The sequence below is a fragment of the Ruditapes philippinarum genome, unplaced genomic scaffold (genome assembly GCF_026571515.1).
Source record: "Ruditapes philippinarum isolate M1 unplaced genomic scaffold, ASM2657151v2 ctg1731_1_1_1_1, whole genome shotgun sequence".
Classification (NCBI taxonomy): domain Eukaryota; kingdom Metazoa; phylum Mollusca; class Bivalvia; order Venerida; family Veneridae; genus Ruditapes; species Ruditapes philippinarum.
Genome location: NW_026863488.1, coordinates 47,125 through 60,841, shown reverse-complemented (window position 1 = coordinate 60,841; position 13,717 = coordinate 47,125). Strand labels below are relative to the sequence as shown.

Sequence of the window (13,717 nt, the reverse complement as noted above, 5' to 3'; positions counted from 1 at the left end):
TGCGACCAGCATGGATCCAGACCAACCTGCGCAACCGTGCAGTCTGATCAGGATCCATGCTGTTCGCTATCAGTTTCTCTACTTGTTATAGAGTATGTAAGCGAACAGCATGGATCCTGATCAGACTGCGCGGATGCGCAGGCTGGTCTGGATCCATGCTGGTCGCAAACCCATTATGTTGGTTTTGTCGTGACGCGGCTCATTTCTTATTGACAGTCTCAAAAACGAATGGATCATTACCTATTATAAAACCATTCTGTTGTACATTTTCTTATTTATAGTGTCAAACATATTCCAAACTTTTCCAGACGAAAATAACTGTCATTGATTTCAAACGCATTGTTTAAGGATGATAAAAGAATAAATGTATGATTGTAAACTATGACCTCCACCTTCTGTTACCATTTGATTGCTGTACAATGTTATATTAAATATTTGTTGTTTTTTTTCCAGATTATAATTCCATTTATTCCTATCACATGCACAATGAGAGCAATAAATTTGATGACACATGTACCACTAAAGTCATTTACGTTGGTCGCCATTTTATTGCAAAATATTATAGACTTTGTGAGTATTTCCTTTTTGTCTTTTTAATACTTTTAAGTTTATTGCACTGAATGCGTTTGTAAAAGATAAAACATATTAAGTACACTTTTTCACCAGCAATTTATTGACCTTGTCCTTTCTTAACTTCAGTATTGTCCAATATTAGATTCAGGAATTTAAAAGTTCAGAACATTAAATAAAAGCAGACGATAATTTTAAGCAAAGTCAAGTTGCAAAGCAGTACACGCTGAACTGGCTTAATGCAATGACTTTGGTTTATACAGAATTGATTTTAAGTTCGATTGTGCAGAATGTTTAAAGCTTATAGATACACTCAGGAATCCGTTCCCATTGAGCAATCGGTGTAAAGTTTCTTGCTCAAGAAAACAGCAGCAGCTCGCCCCTCACACGTTTTGAACTCACACAGCGATCCTTAGACTACTGGTCCGACGCGATAACCACTGGGCCATACCGCCATAGATGACTTTGTTATATAACTGTTCTGAATACCGCTTTTAAATTGCCTACAAATTTTAATTCTGTATTGTTTTATTTTGACATTGTAGCAATTCTTCTTACTGGTGGATGATGGGGGATCAGCTACACATGTTGGAGAGACAGTTTCCCACTACGTCATCTTCTCAATAATGCACATGGTCACCATGCTGCTTTTTGGATTTTCCTATTTGCTCACCACGTGCAACGTTTGCTGCTTTAAAGATACCTCGAAACACTGACGGACGGACGGATGTTATAGAAACATTAACTCGGTTTTGTTACAACCTGGAAAAAGAAAGGATGTGTTCTAGACTGATTTATCAGCAGGAATATTTGATGGAGTTTAAATTGTTTCATGTTAAGTGTTTTTAGAAGTTATAAAACCTGAAGGATACTGGTGACTCTGCACCAGGTTTGTATCAGTACAACTTACATATTAACTTGAAGATTTTCTTGATGCACGAACGATAAATGATAAAATAATGGCCTTGATGTTTTTTTTTATCATATGCAGAAAAATGGTATTTTTGTATCATATACAGAGTTTATTGTACGAGAAAATGTGTTCTTTACTTATACTGCTATTCTAAACTTAAATGGAGAGTTCAAGATCATTTAAACATAATGTAAGAAAGCCAGCTATGATTAATATAGACTAAGTGTATGTATCTTTGACCGATGTATTTCAATTTGTATCTCACGTGAAGTGTTTTTGTATATATATAAATATGTGAGATGGGGTTGGCTTAAGGAGGAGATAATGTAAACTTTTCATTTTATGTGCTGTGTCACAATCAATGTTTAGGATTAATCACACAATTTATCATGTTTAATAAGTGCTTCTTAATCAGATAAGGTCGCTTTCACAACTGCCTTACATAGATTGAATACTTTTGTAAAATGATATAAAAGTTTAATAGAGATATTGGCCTTAACATGTTTTAAGTTTTTATTTATATTTAAATGATTGCATAATATCTATCTACATATTTATATCTTTCAACATTTGTTTCTCATTAACCATAAGCCTACTGGATCAGAAAGTTTAGAACCGGACAAGCCTGCACATGTGCGCAGTCCGACCAGACTCTATACTGCTGGTAGCTCGATTTTTTGCGTTTTGATAATGACCTCCTCTAACATTGAAATGGACTGTTCCAAATTTAAATCAAATTCAGAAGGTTAAAGGTTAATGAAAATAAGTCCACTGTGGCGTCATTTTATAATTTAGTTTCGGGATTACTTTGCCTTTCTTCGCCTGCTGTTTATTTTAACACATGTGATGTCATAATTTTAACACATATGATGTCATAATTTCACTGACACTCCTTTCTGTACTAGAAATAGAAAATTATCTTTGTCACGGAAGAGATGCTTTTATAACGCATGCAAAGATTAAAATAAGTTCTAATTTATAATATAACAACTTTATAATATATGAAAACAGCGAAATAACATATTTGAACAGTAATTTTATATATGTGAGCAGTGAATTGATATATGTGAACAGTAAATTTATATATGTGTACAGTAAATTGATAAAGGATAACTCTAAATTGATAAATGATAGCTGTAAATTGAAGCAGTGAATAGGTACATAAGAACAGTGAATTAGTTTATATTTATAACGTTTGTGATAATAGATAAACGGGTAGAAAATAATTCAGGCAATCTAAGCAGTATCTACACAGATGCTCATACTTGTTTTTAATTGTTGATTTATCAAAAACAAAAACAAAATACAATGCAAACACATTTTCATAAATTATTTATAGTTTTCGTTATGTAAATCTTTGTTATTTCTGTGTTCCCTCTATTTGTTCCGAACATAAAAAATATTGTTTTGACTTGAAGTTAAAACTAATATATCATGTGTCTGAAGTTTATAAAATTATTGTTTGAATTTTACAAATGAATACTTTCCAAAATACCAGTGTGAAATAATTATCTTTGTGTATTTCATTTAGAGCGAATGGCATGTGCACGAAATTATTGGTAATCAGTTAAAATGCTACTTAAAGTAACAGCATAGTGTTGTATTCCGGAACATTTTATTATGTTAACATATTATGTATTTGTTTGTGTTAAATAACAGAGACATTTCATGGAGAATCGGCCTTAATATCACAAAAGCAACATAAATTTACCTTTTATAGATTTTATAAATAAATATTTCATTACACAAGGCTTTGAACCATTTATGTCAGATAAAGTCATTTTTATGTACGAGTATATTAAATAGATGATATTGTAATATTTTGAAAATTGTTTATAGCATGATCATTTTTTATAATAAAAGAAAAAATAATTTTTCTATCACATGTAGTACATGTCTATGAGATGCAAATATAGTGAAGTAAATTTTCTTATTTCTTAATAGAGAAATTAATCGTCCACTTCAGGGAAAATTACATTCCTTGCTTTTATTCTTCATACATTCAAACATTCCAAATCATGTATAGATTTATTTTTATCATATTTTTCTTTTACCTAAAGTTTCAAGTTTTACTTTTCTGATGTGTTTTTTTGTGTGTTCAACATCACTAGTGCACTTAATTGTGTGTGTTTTTATTTTTATTTAATGTATATATCTTCCATAAGAAATTCTTTATAGCGATTTAATTTTGCTTGTCAGTTGATTGACACGGGATTTTGGTAAATATTATTGAAGAGTTGATGGCTTTTGGTAAATATCATATCCATGTTGATGGCTTTTGGCTTTACACAGTTGCCATATAAAACGATTTGAAATAATACCTACATCTTCTTTTTGTTCATTCACGCATATTACACAAATAAATGAAATAAACTTTGATCACTGCTGCCTTAAGTCTATGTCTAAACATACTGAACTTGTATTAATACGTGTATTTATTGTAAACATAAAGGTATTTATAAGTACCTGTATTTATTGTAAACAATGAATATAAGTATTTTACTTGTATCTATGCATGTCGTTATTGTAAACATAAACAATATAGATATTTTACAGGTACCTTTATTTATTGTTGACAATGAATATATAAGTATCTACATGTATTTGTCTTTATTGTAAACATACTGAATATAAGTATTTTATATATAAATATATATAAACGGTTCTAATTTATATGTAGAATTTTTACGTTTGATGTTTACATCGTTTTGAGGTTAGGTAAGTTTTTGTGTCATAAAGAAATGCTTAAAGCATCTGAATGGCAAATCTTACTGTATCAAACTATATTGCATGAAATATTTGTAAACTTCTGTGCTAACATACAAATAAGGAAATTATTTTGAAATATCAAATTGTTGAAGAGACATTATATTGTTAATCTTCAAAGGAAAATATCAGCCCATGTTTTAATAAGAAATTATACTTTGTAAAATGTGTAAAGAATTTTGTTGTTGGCAGATATTGTTAATTATATTTATGAATGTTGATATGTTTAATGAATGTAAACAGAAAAAACTTCCCTTATAAATGATGTGTGAATGCTTATACATTTAATTATAATGTTGATGAGTGTAACTGTTTTTTTATATTGCCATTTTGGGTAATTTAAGTTAATATGTGTACATGGTTAAGTACTTAAAAAGTACTTTATCCAGTAGACTATGTTTGCTATTTTAGTCAGAAAATCAATGGTGCTGTCACTGTATTTAAATGAGTACGAATATTTCTTTAATAGTTAGTATAGATATAATATGAGCCGCGTCACGACAAAACCAACATAGTGCGTTTGCGACCAGCATGGATCCAGACTAGCCTACGTATCCTCGCAGTCTGATCAGAATCAATGCTGTTCGCTTACCAACTATTACAAGTAGATTAACTGATAGCGAACAGCATGGATCCTGATCAGACTGCGCGGATGCGCAGGCTGATCTGGATCCATGCTGGTCGCAAACCCACTATGTTGGTTTTGTCGTGACACGGCTCATATATAGTTTGTAGTTAGTAGGAGAATGTATAGTTTCAAGTCAACACACAAATATTGTGTTCCTCTCATATAGATTTTAATGTCGCACAGTGAAATGCAAGGTTTAAGTCGAATATGATTCTGAGTTATGAATGTCCCTCCTAAATAACAAGTAATTCATATTTATGTAATGCTTATTATAAAACAAGTTATCATATAAGATATTTAATACGCCTTTATTCTAACTGTCTTACTATTCATGGTAAAGGGATTACATCTGTTTTTTATATTTTAATTGCTATTGTTAAACATATGCTGTGAAATCCATTATTATACTTATTTTAGTGAAAATATGTTTTCTGTTTAGTTAAATTCCTGGATTTACTATTGTGTGCATGGCCTATTATTTATAACTTTAAGAATGTTTAACTTAACGAACTTTCTGTTTCTTTAAGTCTTGAATACATGGTATATATAGCTGATGTATAGTCTCTCAGGGCAAATATGATTTTTATATTCTTGTATGTTGTTTTTGGTTTCTTCATATAGTCATGTAATCATTTGATCAATGTAAGAACAATGCGAAAAAATGCAACAAAAATGCAAGAATAAACGTGGTGTATGTCAATGCAAGATACTTAGGATATTTCCTTAAATGCTAGAAAACATTCGGAATATTTTGTTTTGTTTTGTTTTTAATGAATTAAGAAATTCAAGTCTTCACATATTTGTAAAGGGCCAGGGGTATTATTTCAAGAGTGTTTATTTTTGAAATATAATTTACAATACATTTTCTCAATAAATGAATTATATCAACTATATTTCACCGGTAAATTCATATGCTTCTGTTAACCAGTTATACGTAGATAAAAAAGCATTTCTAAGTAGCATATTTTAAACAATATATTTCATTTCCAAGTGGGTACTGTATGTATATTTCCAAGAATGTTATAAGAATGATATAAACTGTTTTTCACCGTTAAGTTTAACCAGTTAATACTTTAAATCTCAAAACCATAATCTTGATTGTGATAGAATTCGTCGATGGAGTGTAACTGACAAATGACAATACCTCTTGATTGTTAAAAATTTGATCTTTTTTTCTCTTTTTTTTTTTGTTAATTTCCTTATTACACATAATCATTTTATACATGTATAATGTTCCTTTTAAAAATTAGTCGTAAAAAAGGTCAATTAAATGGATACTGATATTGTAAAAGTGTGTTGTTAAACATTTTGATAAGGAATAAACAAGTTTTCAAGTTTAGGTATTGAGTAAAGTTTACACCATGCAATTTGCGACTGTCTGATTTTTATGTTTATTCTGTAATCTGTAAATATTGATTAAAACGTTTTTGTTTTATTATTTATTTATTATCATCATAATCATTATTATCATTTATATCATCTAATTGTAGTGTATATTAACCCTTACCACCCGAAATATCGAAAATAGAATCGTCCATCCTCAAATCTGGCCAAAAACCATTCTTAATGTTAAGAAAAAATTACAAAATATGTACTGACAGAATAGCTAATAGGGCAGACCATGGCCAGACGGCATGGTACCAGATCCTCACTCAGATTATGTTTTTGGCGTTTATGGGTACCAGTACAGGCCACCTCATTGTCTGACCGAGTTTAGTTCCAGAGGAACGGCACTGGTAACTCCGCTAATATAATTTTGTTAATGTTTAGTGAAACCATGTAAGGGCCTATTTTAATGTGTTGTTATGTTAGACATATTGGTTATCTGTATCAAAAATATTCATATTTTAATGTCATTATACATGTTAAACATTTTATGAACAAATATATGAAATAGTCATATTAAAGTTTGTATGCAATTTATCAACATTCTATAGACCATTTAAATTGTTCAAAAACATTGTTTGCTTTGCATTTTAATAAACGTTTTGCCTTAAAAAAATCGTTTGTTTATTTTTGTAGACAATGTGCATGATGTTTTCGTATTTCTTTCCTAACTTTCATTAACCCATTACTTCATGAGCATTTTGTGAAAAATGGCTGTTTTCATTGAAAAGTCTCCCGTTACAAGTTCAAATTGCTATAATACTATAACAACTGCTTCAACACTAATCAAACTTGGCACATATGTTGACTGGACCATTGCCCTTGCAAAAACATGGTCAGGCTTAAATTTTCTGTTACCATGGCAACGGGGGGGGACATCTCAAAATTGCCAAAAATCACTATTTTGCGTTGATTTTTTCCATCAAAATTGATTTCAAAGTGCTGCAACTTCTCAATGGATTGAGATAGAGTCAAATGCTTTTCAGCGTTGGTTACACGTTACCTTATGATCAATCTGGGGACATTTACAGCCTCTCACAAGTCCAAAATTTTCTTGGCGATGAGGGGGACTCCGCCCCCCTTCAAACCCCCCCAAACAGAAGGGGGCACATCCCCCTTCTGGCAACCCCCTGATGTATCTTTTGGTTGGGGGCCGCGCCGAAAAAGAGGTCACTTTTTTTAACAACATTTCTCAAACAATAGCAAGTGTTTGGGGCCTAAATAAGGCATTTTTTCATCATTTGAGACAACAAAAAAGGGGGGGGGGGGAAAAAGGCGTTAAAAGGCGTGTATATGAAGTAATGGGTTAAAGAAAATTTAATTTTCGCATAGAACGTCTGAGCAATATTACATATATGTGAAAATTACAATTTCTTAGGTATTCCCTTAAGTCGGGCTTTTATTTCACTGTTCTTGTCATGCAGTAAAAAGCGAGTAGCTTTTCTTGATCACAACATAGAATTCTTGCAAAAAAGAACTGCATCCAATTATTTTGGAAGAAAAAAGTTCAAGCTATTGCTACAGTCATGGTGTCGTTGGGTCCGAACAGTTTAACGTTGTTTTTCTTAATGGATTGCCTTCGTACATAGAAACCCTATGGACAGACCTTCAAGTTGTCCGGATTGAACTTGACCATCACTCACCGTCAAGGTCAAACTATTGAATTTTGCTGGGCTTTTGTTAAAATTTTATTGTTTCAAGTATTTCTTACATACTTGTCCACTTATTGCCACACCGACATGATTAAGTATTCACGTTTGACTTTGACCTTTAAGTTACACTGACAGGCATGGTCAAGTCACTTAATTTTACTCTAATTGCCAAACTTTGTTATTAATCGACAGATTCGATTCACAATAATTCGAAAAAGGCAAATTTAATGACTGGGAACATTGACATGTAAAAGTTTTAATTGTGACCTTGATCTGTAAATGACCGTTAATGTCAAGGTCAAATATGGAATTTTAGTTCAATTCTGTAGAAAAAAGTATTTTTAAATCCCTTCTGGAAGAATGATATACATGTTTATATTACATAAAATATAATAAAACAAAAAGGCTGAAAAAGGTGTTCTCTTTGTAATATTCCATAGCATAGCAATGCATGAATAACAGTCGTCACGCTCGTGACTTCATAATATTATAGTTTGACGCGTTTAAGAAAAAAAATACTAACCAGTCCAGTTTTAGTACCTCGGTAAAGAGACCATAATAATCCTCATAATAAATGTAATGAATAACTGCACCAGAGGCTTTTTTGGAGGAAATTCATACAATCAATAAATATAGGTACAGTATATGATCAATCAATCAATCAATCAATCAATCAATCAATCAATCAATCTAGGTGCAGTATTTGATAGCTAAAAGTGTTTTATTTATTTGTTTTTTTAGAATATTGTTAACAGAAATTATTTGTAAATTGATGCACCGTTTCTAGGAAATTAACATTGACTGGTGTTTATGCCAATACAATTTGAAATGATACAATCATAGTTTTTTCAAAATTTATAAAAACAAAACAATGCCTGGAATAAAGTAGATGTAACCTCTTTTGAGAATAATAAAACATTTAAATCCTCCGAAATGTTGAAAAAAAAATTCATGAGTTCCTTCATGTAAATGCAAAGGATTATCAAATGTAGAATGATGTTGTTAAATGCTTTCTGTTTGTGTTTGTCAGAAGTTCTTTTATCCATGGGTATGAAAATAGTCCGACTATTACATCAGTCACCAATGAAAACATCTGGAAGAAGTGAGAGGACATGATTAATTTCAAACAGTCATAAATAGAGTTTGTATATGAAACATTACAACTTTCAAAAGATTTATAATTATGAATACGTTGGCAGATATGTGCGGAAAACATGTTAGCAATGGTACGGAATGCAAGAACAATTCCTAGGCAACTGCTGGCAAAAATATGACTGAAACACTGTGAAACAAAGACTTCGGACGCGATGATAAGGTCATTTCTTCAAAACTAGAAGTCATGAGTGAAGTAATAAGACTTTGTGATTAAACTATGAACAAGAAATAAATCTTATTACTAAATTTCATTAAAATTTTAATTTTTAACAAGCTAAATGACTTCAAAACGTTTTGTTAAAACAGACGTTTCATAAATAAAAGTGAGAATAATTACATTAAAAGTCCAAATCCAATCATTCAGCAGCACTATCATTGTTCATAAAAATGGTAAAATGAGACAAGGAGCCGCTGCAAGTTTAGGATTACTTCTATACACATATAACAGTTTCTCATTGATACTGAATATCCCTGTTGCCGCAGTCTTTACATAAGGCGCGTAATGTGAGGCGCTTGGAATGCGATAGATTGGTTCAACGTCATCTTTCGTGTCACCGAGTATAACTCTGACGTCATAAACGGTTTTTGGCGGTGGCATTTCATTGGTTCTTTTGTCTCTCAGACGAGAACCAGTGCACGGTCCAATTTCTTCAGCTGAGATGTGCTTGTAATGGTTTTGGTGGAAAAGGTAACATTTTTGGTCCGACGATTCTTCTTCTGTTGGAACGTATCGAAGTTTGACGTCAGATTTTCCCTAATGAAAACGTATACATGCTTTAAATCGTTTTCGAAAAGAAAAGACAAATAAACACTCGATATCTAGATCTATATATAGGTCAAGACAAATAAACTTTAACAAATGGGGTCAATAGAACGAATTCATAACAAAAGACTACTAATCGCAGGCATTTTAAAGGACCTTTTAAGTTTAATTTAATTAAGCTCCGCCTTTTGTTTTCATTGCTTGGTCAATAGACTTACTCCGGAATAAAAATATTTTGGGTTTTACTAACTAATTAACTTTTACAGTTACAGCTTCGAAAATAAGCGCAAAAGGTTATCTATTGTGAACGCTATATTGCAAAAATAGCATTTGTCTGCACTTAAACAGACTTTAAACTGGATTTTGCCATTCATGAAATGTGCATAAAACTTTGCAAAAGATTTAACTTGGTCTTCAGAAATTTAGCTCATTTAAGGTAAATATTCTTATTGTTATCATTTTTATTTTTGTTTATAATAGTCCTTAAAACATAGACCTGGTAGTGAAATTGCAAATGGTTCATCATTTTACATTGTAGGCTTTGTTGTTATATGAATTTTGGCCTACTTTCACTTTGGACCCATGTTTTGAAAACAAACGTGACTGACAAAGCGGAATCACCTTAAGGTACTACTACTTTTTCCACACACACAAGTTGATCTAGTATGAAGAAAAAACTGCAAACATTGTGTGTTAAACGATATCATGTACAGACGGCCAGTAATTCATATAAAATTAACTGTAACTACTTCGCATCATTACCTGTTGTGGGTACACCTCCATCGAACACATTTCCGTCCCGTGAACTGTTGCAATATTTATATTCATCCCATAAGCACTTCCACATGGTTTACACTCCATTGCAGACGTACATTCTTCAATGCTGCTGCACGCGAGCAAGGAACGCAGCAATATTGCGACTGGTACCCCACTTCGATTTGCTGTTTTCGGAGACAACGAGTTCAAACTTATTACCAGAGATTTATTCATCCCGAAGCAGAATCCTGTCAAATATCCTGGGTAACTAAATGATACGAACTGTTCAATCACACGCTCATTTTCGTCTGCAATTGTCACGTGCACAATATAAACTCGGGAAGACACGTCTGCCGTCCAGTCGTCGTTGTGTCCGATCATTCGACAGCTCTTTCCGTTCACAAGAACATCGGTGCATCCCTTTCCAGCATTTGCAATATCTTCTTTTTCTATATGCCCTTCTTTTAAATGACAAAACTTTAGCTCCGATGAAATCTGTAGAAGAAAAAGATCTTCGAATTTTACCTCAGATCCGTCCGCCATGCCCTGAACCTCAGCTATATATGTCGGATAGGTTTCACAGCCAGTAGATAAATACTTATCTACTAACTTTCGCCCCCCTTTGTCCGTGTAAAACGCCTTGTACCTTTTTACTTCGTCTGAAGTTTCCATGTAATCCTGTATCCATCCTGGAATAAACATCAGATACGAAACCGAACATTAAAGAGTACTCCACAGATATCACCAAAACTGGATTGTCGAAAAGAAAAAAAAACTTTATCATTATGTTTTTGTTTACATATCACTAAATGTCATATGGTGATTTTCCTGTTGTGGAGTAGGCCTAAAGCAAAAAAGAAATGTGCCACACCACACTGCATTATTTAAAAGGCACATTATGCCTCAGAAACAAATAATTTCTTACTTTTTAAGAAAGGGCAAACATAAATTCTATAACGTTTCAATAATGGTTTTAGAGCATGTCAGATGCTTGTTACTTAAAGAAAGTAACACTAATTGTGAAAACAAATCTAAAAGTATCAAACTGTAAACAAAGAAGTATTTTGACTTCCATACGAAACACTAAATTACTATAACTGTACTTGCAAAAAGTCAACAGAGAGAAAGAATGGTTCAGGTAAATGGCCAATGACTAACTTTTTGGAAATAACAATAAATATCTGCGGCATAATGGGCCTATAAGCAAATTGTAACAAATAAATAACGTTGACAAAATTCATGTCGCTACTATTTGTGTAAATTTATACACAACTTCAGCTAATATGAAACATACAGACTTAATGAAAATAGAATTGTGGTAAAACATTACTCACTGTAAAGAATTAAATGCTTCGATAGGTAAATGCTCACCTTTGAAACTAGTTCCAATGGCAAAACCAACGTCGTAATGATTTCTGGCTCGAATATAGAGCACCGGAAGACTTTCTGATTTATCCATTTCAATATAGAATATGTATACATGTATATGTATATATTTTGGAGGCCCTTAACTGCATATAATATGAAAATTATATAAAAAATATACATTCATATAAAGTTATTCATGCACATAGTTTCATTAGTGAGAAGACCTTATATTGAACCAGAAACCATGACCTATAGATAATGGAAACTGTTCAAAATTACATACGTTACAACGTCACTTAAGTCTTGCCCTGATGAATTTGTACAATGGTATGTCCTACCACTTTGTCGAGTTATAACTTATATTTTATGTACATTTATTCACATTTTACATATTACACATCGTTCTTCGACAAACCGGGTATTAAGTATCCATATGTCATTCAGTAACATTATTCAGTGACTTAAGTCATTCAATCGTATTTAAGAGGTTTGAATAATTGGCAAACAATAAAGAGCCTGGCAAGGTTGAATGGATGTGCAGGTTTGATTGGATGAACGGATGTGCAGGTTGGACTGGTCGAACGGATGTGCAGGTTGGACTGGTTGAACGGATGTGCAGGTTGAACTGGTTGAACGGATGTGCAGGTTGGACTGGTTGAACGGATGTGCAGGTTGGACTGGTTGAACGGATGTGCAGGTTGGACTGGTTGAACGGATGTGCGTGCAGGTTGGACTGGTTGAACGGATGTGCAGGTTGGACTGGTTGAACGGATGTGCAGGTTGGACTGGTTGCAGGGATGTGCATTATGGCCTGGATAGAAAATCGAATATGCAAAAACTTGACAAAGATGACGGTAAAATAAGAAAACGAAAAAATATCGGTATATTAAATTATACTTAAAGACTATTTCTGATAATGTTTCACAGGTTTTGCATATCTATGTTGATTAGTATATATTTTGATAAAACAATGTCAAAGCACAGCTGTCTCTTATCTTCCTATATGTAATGACGACATGCCCTATTTGCCAACAGTTTGGTTTAAAGGCACATGATGCCTCAGGAATATATTTTTTTCCTTCTTTAGAAGGGACAAACTTGAACTGTGATATGTTCAAATTATGGTCTTAGAGTATGTTACATACATAGAGAAAGAAGCAATAAACTTAAAATTATTTGTCTTAAAAGTAGCAAAACAAAGTAATATTTTGACTTTCATACAAAATACTATATCACTATAACGGTACTAAATACCAAAAGTCAACAGAAGCAAAAGATGGTTCAGGTAATTGGCCATTGAGTAATTTTGAGTATTTTGTTTTGAATCTATAACAAGATATTAAAACAAATTAGAAGCTTGTGAGAAATAAAAATAAATGCACTCCTTGGGCATAATCCTTTAGGAATTTCTTTTCATTATTATAGACCGCCATATTTATTCAGCTGACAATCATGTAACTCATCTACATCATAACAACCAATTTTATTAATTTCAGACTTTGTTATTAGTGTCAAAACAAACTTCTGTTTCTAATATAGTAAAATTATTGATAAACTTTATATAAATACATTTTACAGACTTATATCAATATCCACCCATATGGATAATTAAATGTACATAAACTCACAAACATGTACTTACATAGTACAATATTACATACCGCCATTCGATTTATTACTCATATACCATTCAGTAACATTCACTTGTTTAAATCATTCATATATTATTTATTTACACTTTCCAAGCATGTGACCACAGA

At 32.2% G+C, this 13,717-nt stretch overlaps 2 protein-coding genes across 2 annotated transcripts in view; one reads left to right on the top strand and one right to left on the bottom strand.

The window, feature by feature from the left end:
* The window catches only part of LOC132722209 (GPI ethanolamine phosphate transferase 1-like), a 43,573-nt gene extending 36,694 nt beyond the window's left edge, over positions 1-6,879 (top strand). Inside the window, exons 26-27 of the mRNA XM_060706655.1 lie at positions 454-570; positions 1,116-6,879. Coding sequence (XP_060562638.1) covers positions 454-570; positions 1,116-1,286 — 288 coding nt within the window. The 3' untranslated portion in view covers positions 1,287-6,879. The remainder of the gene's footprint in view (positions 1-453; positions 571-1,115) is intronic.
* Positions 6,880-7,579: 700 nt separating this feature from the next.
* On the bottom strand, positions 7,580-12,141 carry LOC132722207 (beta-alanyl-dopamine/carcinine hydrolase-like). Its single transcript, XM_060706654.1, has 4 exons — positions 11,961-12,141; positions 10,596-11,278; positions 9,408-9,824; positions 7,580-9,008 (listed from the first exon to the last, which is right to left on the bottom strand). The coding sequence occupies exons 1-3, from the start codon at positions 12,046-12,048 to the stop codon at positions 9,450-9,452; spliced, it is 1,146 nt and encodes a 381-aa protein (XP_060562637.1). The 5' UTR covers positions 12,049-12,141; the 3' UTR covers positions 7,580-9,008; positions 9,408-9,449.
* Between the last annotated feature and the right edge of the window lie 1,576 nt (positions 12,142-13,717).

Coding starts and splice junctions, on each gene's coding strand:
- LOC132722207 (XM_060706654.1), bottom strand. CDS start 12,048: ATGGATAAATCAGAAAGTCTTCCGGTGCTCTATATTCGAGCCAGAAAT. Junction 11,279..11,960: donor CATTGGAACTAGTTTCAAAG/GTGAGCATTTAC, acceptor TGTTTATTCCAG/GATGGATACAGGATTACATG. Junction 9,825..10,595: donor TGGAGGTGTACCCACAACAG/GTAATGATGCGA, acceptor CGTTTTCATTAG/GGAAAATCTGACGTCAAACT.